This window comes from Penaeus monodon, chromosome 4 (genome assembly GCF_015228065.2).
Source record: "Penaeus monodon isolate SGIC_2016 chromosome 4, NSTDA_Pmon_1, whole genome shotgun sequence".
In the NCBI taxonomy this organism is placed as follows: Eukaryota; Metazoa; Arthropoda; class Malacostraca; order Decapoda; family Penaeidae; genus Penaeus; species Penaeus monodon.
The window spans coordinates 57334859-57344858 of NC_051389.1; the positions used below are offsets into that span (position 1 = coordinate 57334859).

At 48.1% G+C, this 10000-nt stretch overlaps 1 protein-coding gene across 1 annotated transcript in view; it reads left to right on the forward strand.

The window, feature by feature from the left end:
- Positions 1 to 195: 195 nt before the first annotated feature.
- LOC119572375 (RNA-binding protein 25-like) overlaps positions 196 to 10000 on the forward strand; it is a gene marked incomplete at both ends in the record, with an annotated part of 19650 nt that continues 9845 nt past the window's right edge. Inside the window, 3 exons of the mRNA XM_037919456.1 lie at positions 196 to 263; positions 909 to 1002; positions 7735 to 7825. Coding sequence (XP_037775384.1) covers positions 196 to 263; positions 909 to 1002; positions 7735 to 7825 — 253 coding nt within the window. The remainder of the gene's footprint in view (positions 264 to 908; positions 1003 to 7734; positions 7826 to 10000) is intronic.

Genomic DNA, 10000 nt, shown 5'->3' on the forward strand with positions numbered 1-10000 from the left:
CCACCCCCCCCCCAAAAAAAAAAAAAAAAAAAAAAAATCCCCCCTCAAAGGATAGAGGGATAGGAGAGAGGGGGGGAGGGGGAGGGGGGAGGGAGAGGGAGAGGAGGGAGAGGAGGGAGAGAGGGAGAGGAGGGAGAGAGGGAGAGGGAGAGAGAGAGAGAGAGAGAGAGAGAGAGAGAGAGAGAGAGAGAGAGAGAGAGAGAGAGAGAGAGAGAGAGAGAGAGAGAGAGAGAGAGAGAGAGAGAGAGAGAGAGGCAAAGAAAGTGAGGATTTAAAAATAAGGCGTAAATCTCTTTAAAAAAAACATCAACTTTCTCCCAAGTGAATGTAAGGATAGGAGAGAGAAAAGGAAGGATAGGTGAGAGAAAAAGAAAGGTGAAGAAAGAGAACAAGAAGAACAGTAGAGAGAAAAACAGGATAAGAGAGAGAAAAGGAAATTACAGGAGAGAAAAACGGATGGATAGAGGAGAGAGAGAGAGAAAAGAAAATATAGTAGAGAGAGAGCAATGAAAATATAGGAGAGAGAGTAAAACAAAAGATAGGAGAGAAAGAAAAGAAAAGAGAGAAAGGAAAGAAAAGATAAGAAAGAGTAAATGACAGGAAAAAGAGAAAAGTAGAGATAGAAGAGAGAGAAAAAATCAAGAAAAAAGAGGAGATAAAACAAACAAACAAACAAACAACAAACAAAACACACACACACACGACTCGTTTGGGACAATGGGAACGCTCGGAACGGAGGTGAATCACGCGACATTTGGAACGGAACATTAAGAGAAACTGTTCCCGACCGCGCGAAACAGACGGAACGGAACACCCGAGCAACGCGAGGAGAGTTGAATGCCCGAAGGGAGTGAAGGGGGAGAGGGAGAGGGAGGGAGGGAGAGAGAGAGAGAGAGAGAGAGAGAGAGAGAGAGAGAGAGAGAGAGAGAGAGAGAGAGAGAGAGAGAGAGAGAGAGAGAGAGAGAGAGAGAGAAGAGAGAGAGAGAGAAACATGAAAGTGAAGTGAAGTGAAATATTTACGCAAAAGTTCAATAAGAGTGATCGGTGAGACATAAGTAAAAAAGTTAAATATTCATAAAACGTGAAACGCCAAGGAATAAAACAAGATAAACTTGTGAAATATCATATATGTTGAAAAAAGAAAAATATTCTCGAGAATTTGAAAACAGTAAAGAAAGTGAAACAACCGTAACACGAAATATATTACGGAATAAAATACTTATTTTTTTCAAACGATCAGAGAGAGAAAATAAATCAAGAAAACAAAACAATAAACAAGACAAAACAAAAAAACAAATAAAACAATAATAAAAGACAAATAAAACAAACACACAAGGGGAAATCATGACACAGTGAAGTCACCGAAAACGCGAAAGTCGACTCGAATAAATGACGAAAAAATGACACAACGAAACACATGTTATGGCGCGTAAATAGGAAGAAGGACATGAGAAAAGATTGAAGAAGAAGAAGAAGAAACAAAAGAACACGAATAACAAGAAAGAGCAGAAGGAGAAACATATGAAGAAGAAGAAAAAACAAAGGAAGAAACAGAAGAAGAAAAAGAAGAAGGAGAAGAAACAAAGGAGGAACAGAAGAAAAAGAAGAAGAAGAAGAAGAAGAAGAAGAAGCAATGACGAAAAGAATTGACCTTACTCTCCCTCCATCTCCCTCACACTCACCCTCGAACCCCACCTGCGCCAAGTATGAATAAAGCCCCTTTCGACAGGCTTGTTAGGCCTCCTCCTCTGATCTACTGTTCGCCCAATCATAATTAATCATCGCCGTCTTGTTTGAACATGTTTGAACGGCCGGCGATTCGCACTCGGCTCTTGACATTTCGGCGAAGGAATATAACCTGCCAATTATAATTGTTATCCTCCCCCCAGCGACATCCGTGCGATTTTGGCACTTCCGCCGCGGGGCTGGAAGGACGGAATTCCCGCGCGCGAGGCCAAAATACAGGTGCCAATCCCTTTCGCACCTAAAGTTACGGCTGGAGACTAAATCTGATTCAATTTTCATCAGCCCAATCTGAACTTCTCGATTCCTTAGCCTTTTGTATATCCCTGGCCACCGCACTAACAAGCTATTGTTAATCCCTTTAAATCCAAGATCTGGCTCGAAACGCCCTTCCCTCGAGGTTCCTAGCCAGGCGCTAAACAAACAGACGCGTACAAACACACACACACACACACACGCAGTTGTATACAAACACATATGTGCACATGAGCAGACACATATATACACGCTCTCCCTCCCTCCCTCCCTCTCTCTCTCTCTCAAACACACCACACACACACACACACACACACACACACACACACACACACACACACACACACACACACACACACACACACACACACACACACACACACACACACACACAAGCTCGCAGGACTAATCAAGCCCTAATTTGTAATTCCCAGACCAGATTGCGTGTCCCAAATCTAATCCGAAAACTTTGAGTCACGGAGGCACAGCCCTCACCTCCCGCTCCCTCTACAACAGTTCCTTGGGACGGAAGGAAACCCTCGAACGTCTTGAGGTCGTGCTTCTGGCTTCTCTCTTTTAGGAATATGGCTACTTGTTAAGTTTTTTTTTCTGTTTCTTCATTATTAGTTGTATTTTTATGGTTTATTTGTGTTGTTTGTAGTATTTTCTTTTTGTTTATTACCTGTTGTTAGCTCCGGATTTTTTTTTCGATTTCTCCTTCTTTCTCTCTTTCACTGATACATGATCCTTCTCTTACTCCTTCATTTTCATCTATTTTATCTCCAGATCTCCCACAGAAATCTTCCCCTCCTCTCTATTTCCACCCACATCACCTGTTCCTCTATCTTTATCTTCACATCATTCTCTAACTAGATCTTTATCTTCACTCTTCCTCCTCCTCCTCCTCCTCCTCCTCCTCCTCCTCCTCCTCCTCTTCTTCTTCTTCCTCCTCTTTTTTCTTTATCTTTTTCTTCATCTTTATCCTTAATCCTCCTCCTTCTTCTTCTTCTTCTTCCTCTCCTTCTTCTTATTCCTCCTCCTCCTCCCTCCCCACTTCAACATCTCCATCTCCATCCCCCCCCCCCCCCTTTTCTTCATATCCACCGCCATTTCCAACTCCTTCCTTCAACTCCCTCCTCCTCCCCCGCACCCCCCCCCCCCCTCCAGACCAGAGCAGAGGGAGCTTTACCTGGCCATTACCTTATCACTGTCAATGTTTTGTGGCGGCATCACTATTAATGTTATTATGGGCATTACGTGTGACCCCGTGACCCCGCCTCCCGCCCTAACCCGCACAATTACGGTTCCCACACTCCTCCCGATGCTCTGCTTAGTGCCCTGCTGATGCCTTGCTTGGTGCCCTGCTTAGTGTCCCTGCTGATGCCCGGTTGATGCCCTGCTTATTGCCCTTCTTGGTGCCCTGCTTAATGCCCTGTTGATGCCCTACTTAGGCCCTTCTGAGGCCATGCTTGGTGCCCTTCTTGGTGCCCTGCTGATGCCCTGTTAGTTACCTGAGGAAGGAGGAAGGAGAGAACAAGGTCGGGCGAGAGACTAGGGCAGAGGAAGCCAAGGAGTTTTAATTACGCAAAGGAGATCCGATAGACAGGGTTGTCCGTCCGTTCTTGGGGAATTCTGGACTTGATTTTTGAGGAACCACGAAGGGGAATTTCGCATTTCATAAATAAAAAGATGTATAAATAAACTTCATAGAGAATAAAGAAATCTATATAGGTAAATGTACAGACAAGACAGATAGACATAGATAGATAGATAGATAAATAGATAGATAGATAGAAAAGAAAGAAACCCAAAGAAAACAAAAAGAGGAAGAAACAAAGAGAGCAAAGGAAGGTAGATAATAGAGTAGGCGAAGAGCGGTAAGGAGGGGGGAAAGCGGGGGGGGGAGAAGGAAGGGGCAGGTAGAGGGGGGGGAGGAAAGGGAGAGAAGAGAGGGGGAGAGGGAAGGGGCAAGTAGAGGGGGAGGAGAGGGAAAGGGTAGGGTGTCAGCACTTAGGGGAAGGGGGGGGGAGAGGGAGAGGGGGAGAGGGAGGGAAGGGGGGGGGGGAGCTCGACGTAGTAAAGTCTCGTAGAGCGACAACGGGCGTATCACGGTGCAAGTTTTTGCTGGTGAGGGTGTTGGGGCGAGGCAGCGGGGGTGGGAGCGCGGTGATGAGGGTTCTGAGTGGGGGGGCGGGGGGGGGGAGAGGGACGGGGAGAGGGAGGGAGAGGAGAAGGGGTAGAGGGGGTTGAGAGGGAGAAGGGAAGTGGTAGGGGGAGAAGGGGAAGAGGGGGAGAAGAGGGTGGGGAAAGTGAAGAAGAGAGAGGGGAGAGGGGGAGAGAGGAAGGGTAGAGAGGGAGAAGAGGGGAGATGACAGAGGGAGGAAGAGAAAGGAAGGATGGTAAGGAGCAGAGTGAAAAAGAAGGGAGAGAGGATGAGAGTATGGAAGGTTAAGAGAGAAAGAGGGAGAGAGAAAGGGTAAGAGGGAGAGAGGGAAGGGGGGCGAGAGGGAGCAAGGAAGGGGAGGGGGTCGAGCTGAGAAGGGAGGAGAAAGGGTTGAGAAAGTGAGTGGGAGGAGAGGGGGGGGTCGGGTTCAGAGGAGAGGGAAAGGGGTAGAGAAAGAGAGTGGGAGGGGGAGGAGGTCGGGGTTGAGAGGGAGCAGGGCAGAGGGTTGAGAGGGAGAGGGGGGTGGGGAAGAGGGAGGGAGGAAAGAAGTACCGGCGTTCTCAGGTTGTTGGGGGCGTGATAGTACAGGATTAGTAACAGTGGTGTAGGCGGGCTGTAATTATGGTGTGGGCGGGGTGGGGGTGGGGGTGGGGGGGGAGGGGAAGGGGAGCGAACCGAGGAATATATTTCAGGAACTGTATATACTTTGTGTGTGTGTATTTGTGGGTTTATGTGTGTGTGAGTATGTGTGTGTGTGTGTGTGTGTGTGTGTGTGTGTGTGTGTGTGTGTGGGGGTGTGTGTGTGTGTTTAGTGTGTGTGTTTATGTGTGTGTGTGTGTGTGTGTGTGTGTGTGTGTGTGTGTGTGTGTGGGTATTTTTCTGGATGAGTGTTTCTGTGTGTGTGTGTTTGTATGTGCACATATATATGTGTGTGTGTGTGTGTGTATGTGTGAGTACGTATGTATATGTGTACGCGTGTTTACGTTTCTCATACTGCATACTCACTGCCGCCATGGTGTGCAGTGCCACACGTTTCCTGATCAACATACCTGGAAAGAAGAAGAAATAACGTTAATGATTTTTCCTTGGCAATGCTAATAAAGAAGTAAAGTAAAAAATAAATAAATAAATAAATAAATAAACAACAAATGAACACATAGCAGAGAAAGGGAGAAAGAGAGAAAGAGAGAGAGAGAGGGAGGAGAAAAGAAAAGAAGAGAAAAGAGAAAAAAAAGAAATCAGGAGAGAGAGAAAAGAGAGAGAGAGAGAAAAAAAAACACCATCATTAACCAGAAAGACAATGCCCCCTCCCCACCTCTTCCCCTGCCTTCCCCCTACCCCCACCTCCCTACAAACCGAAGTGCCCCCTCCCCTACCCCCACCCCCTAAAGATCTCCCTTTACACGCATCCCCTTTGCATCCGCCCATGACCTCCGTTGCTACGCCCTCGCCTGCCGCGGCAAACAGACCTCGCCGACGCCCGCGCTACGCCCACGCTCGCCTGGCGGTTGACCCCTCCGTTTGGTTGCCTGGTTGAAGGCCTTTTGGTTGGCGAAGGACGGAGAGTCGTGAGGTATTCATAGGCGAGGCGAGATGGGCGGGTGATGATGAGTGAGCGACGGGGAGGGAGGGAGGGAAGGAGGGAGGGAGGGAGGGAAGGAGTGGGGGTGAGGGAGGGAAGGAGGGAGGGAAGGAAGGAAGGAAGGAGTAGGGGTGAGGGAGGGGTGGAGCTGGATGAGCGATGGGGAGGGAAGGCGGGAGGGAGGAAGGGAGGGAGGGAGGAGAAGGAAGGGTGGGGGATGGTTAGCGATGGGGAGGGAGGGAAGGAAAGGGGGATGATGTGGGTGGGTGGGTATACAGGAGGGGGAAAGAGAAGGGGAGGGGAAAACGTGAAGAAGGAGATAGACAAGAGTGGATAAATCAGATCTCAACTAAATAAAATCTAAAATTTGCGAATGAGAGGAAAAGAATGACAGGGTAGACCAAAAGATGTCAGGAAGAGAGAAGAGAAGACAAAAATGATAACTCTGGAAAAAATGAATAAAAAATAATGTCGAAAGGAAGGTGAATGAAGGAAAAGGAAAACACGGGAACTAAATAATGACGTAAAATAGGAAAGAAAGAAATAAGAATAAGAAGGAAAACTAAATTAGGAATAGAGAGAGAAAGAGAAAGGGACACAAAGCAAACCCACATAAAAACACAACCCCAAAAACAGCAAAAACAAAAACAACAACAACAACAACACTCTATTATTAGATTTTTCAGAAAATGAGAAAATGACTATTCTCGGAACCCTCCTTAGGCCTACTCCACTCCAGTCATTAAGTCTCTTTTAATCGCCATTCTCTTTATCAACCGATACTTTTATATTATCCGAAAGCCTCCCGTCACCACGCGGGCATCCGATACCCGCTAACGAGACGATAAAATGCCCTAATGCCCGATCCTAGTCTGTGTGTGTGTGTGTGTGTGTGTGTGTGTGTGTGTGTGTGTGTGGTGTGTGTGTGTGTGTGTGTGTGTGTGTGTGTTTTAGTTTTTTTTTTGTTTTGTTTCTTATTTTCCTGGGGAAGAAGGTGGGGGGGGGGGAGGTAAGAGGAAGTGAAGATAGGAGACAAGATAAAGATATGAAGAGAAAGGGGATATAAAAAAGCGTCATAGGAGAAACACCTCTTTTTCCTCCGCTTCACCTTTCCTCCCTCCCCCACTTCATTTTTCCCTCCCTCTAGTTCACTCTCCCTCCCTTCCTCCCCAACTTCCCCCTCCCTCCTTTCCCCACCCAACTTCCCTTCCCTCCCTTCCTCCCCAACTTCCCCCTCCCTCCCTCCCTCCCTTCCTCACCCCCAACTTCCCTCTCCAACCCTCCCTCCCTTCGTCGCCCAACATCCCCCTTCCAACCCCTTCCCCCCCTCCCTCCCTGAAAACAACGCCCCAGGAACAAAGGGATCTCTCGCCTCGCCGTCTTGGGGCTCAATTTCGGCGTAACGACTCGCAATCTCCCGGCGTAAAAACACCTGTTTGCTTCCTGCTCTCCCCTCCCCCCCTCTCTCTCTCACTATTCTCTCTTCCACCCTCTCCCCCTCTCACCCTCCTTTCACCCCTCCCCCCTCCTTTCTCAACCCCTTCCCACCCTCCTCTTCCTCTTCCCATCTCCCCCCTTCCTCCCCCTTATTCACCCTTTCCCACCCTTCTCCTCTTCTCCTTCCAGCTCCTTTCCTCCCTCCCTCCTCCCTTCCCCCTAACCCCCCTTTCCTCTGATAAACAAAAACAAAAAAAAGTTCGCCCCGTGGCCACCAGAGGGCTCCAGCTTCGACCGTCGCGCCCGGGAGACACAGAAGGGGCGAGAAGGGAGTGAAGGAGGGAATAAAGAATGGGGAGAAAGGGGAAGTGAAGGAACGAGTGAAAGGAATAAAGACGAGGGGAGTAAAGAGAGGAAGGAGAAAGTGAAGAGGGAATGGAGGTGGAAGGAGAAGAAGTGAAGGAGGGAGGGAGGGAGAGAGAGGAATGAGAGAGAGTGAGAGAGAGGGAGAGAGAGAGAGAGAGAGAGAGGAGAGAGAGAAGGAGAGAGAGAGAGAGAGAGAGAGAGAGAGAGAGAGAGAGAGAGAGAGAGAGAGAGAGAGAGAGAGCAGAGAGAGAGAGAGAAAGAACGAAAACGGGAGGAAGGTCCGGGGTCAGGCGGGCGGTCGTCCCCTCTAACCCCCAGAGGTCACCAGAGGGCTGCCGCTGCAACCGTGGGTCAGGTACGTAACCCACCACGCAGCACGGAAGCCCACCCACCCACCCAACCACCCACCGCAACTTGCCCTTCAAAAGTGGGCGTACCTCTCTCATGCAATAACCGCCTTATGTCTCTATAAGAACGCCATAGGAGTTATGCATTACTCGCTATGTACGTCCGCCAGCGTTCTGCTTATTGAGTGATATCGCAACGATCTGCTCCACTTGTTAACAACTCTCCTAACTCCACGCCTGCTTCCTAAGTACTGCCTCTTCCTGCTCATTAGCTATTAACACTCCCTGCTGCCTCTTTTTTTCTGCTCGCTAACAACTAACTCTTCCTGCTCATTAGCTAATAACACTCCCCGTTCCATACCTGCTGCCTCTTCCTGCTTATTACCTATATCAACACTAATTTTTCTTTCTTTTTTTTAATTTCCTGCCTATGCCCGATTCACGCCTGCTAACTCGTCCTGCTGATTAACTCCTATTTTCCCCCTGCTTAGTAACTGCTGGCTCTCTCTGCTTACTCGCTCCTGTCTCTCCCTGCTTATTGCCAGGTAACTACAGGAGGTAGAGCGGCGTAATACGGGTAAGCGGGTGTCAATCATGCATTTGAATATATACATAAATGCATACGCAAAAGGTATTTCTCTACCAGTGGATTTTATTTTGTGTCTGTCTGTCTGTCTCTTCGTTCCCTTCTTCCTTCAATCCTGCCTCTTCCTCTCTCTCTCTCTCTCTCTCTCTCTCTCTCTCTCTCTCTCTCTCTCTCTCTCTCTCTTCCCCTCCCCTCCTTAACTCTCCCTCCCTCCTTCCCTCTCCCTCCCACTCCCACTCCCCCCCTCCTTCCCACTCCCACTCTCCCTCCCCCTCCTTCCCACTCCCTTTCTCCCTTCTCCCTCTCCCACTCCCACCTCCTTCTCTTTCCCCACTCCCTTTTCCCTCACCCACTCCCTCCCCCTTCTCCCTTATCTCTCATCTTCACAACTGTTCACCCGTATGATCCTCTTTACGCCGTTTCACATAACAGGGAACCGATGAGGCACAGGTCGCGTCCCTGCCAACTGACGTGAACCTCATCAGTGTTTTTCTTTCGCTCTTTCTTCTCCTCCTTTTCGTGTGTTATTTTGTTGGTATTAATACACTTAGCCCCCTGAGCAAGTTGTTGTTGTTGTTGTTTTCTTTTTTGTGTGTTTATTTTCTTGTTTTTTGTTTGGTTTATTTTTTTTTTCCTCTCTCTCATTCTCTTTCTTTTTCTTTCTCTCTCTCTCTACTTATATCCCTCTCCCTCTCCTTCTCCTTCTCCCTGTCCCCCTCTCCTTCTCCCTTTCCTTCCCCCCAACGACCAGCATCTTAAGTTCCCTTCCTTGACCTCCTCCCACCCCCACCCCTTCCCCCCCATCCACTGTTCCCGAGTCTAAGCGCGGCGTGCGTGGAGGGAGTGGGGGGGGGGGGAGGAAGTAAAAAGGACAGCAATTTTCCGCTATCTGACCTACGCTATGTTTCATGTCTGCGGCGATTTTCTGCTCGAAACCGCAATATTCTTCAGGTCACAACATCCTTCGGGTCCCGCTGATTATCATCACGGCGGAGAACCAGCAGCTGGCATACTCAAGCCCGGCGCAGATGGCATACACGCGCGTATACCAACGCACAGATACACTCGAAGGCATGTTCTCTCGCCCGTATGCACAAGCAAGGCACGCACGCACGCACGCGCGCACACACACACACAAACGCAAGCACACACACACACACACACACACACACACACACATACACACACATGCACAGTAACACGCACTAAAGTACACAGACAGACAGACGTACATCTACAAGCAAACAAACAAACACATAAACAAACAAACAAACAAAACGGCCATTTCTACATGTAAATGCACGACAACATATTTGCAAAAACTAATATTTGCAAGCTTTTTTTTTTTTACATCGTCATGTGGATTTTCTCATTTAGAAAGATTATACTCCATCATCAAAACATTGCATATTAACTTTCACACACTCATTCGCTTAAACATTCTACCAAATAATTATCATTTCAGCAGAATTTGGTATTCAAAGAGAATATATATTTGGAACAATATACATATATTGAAT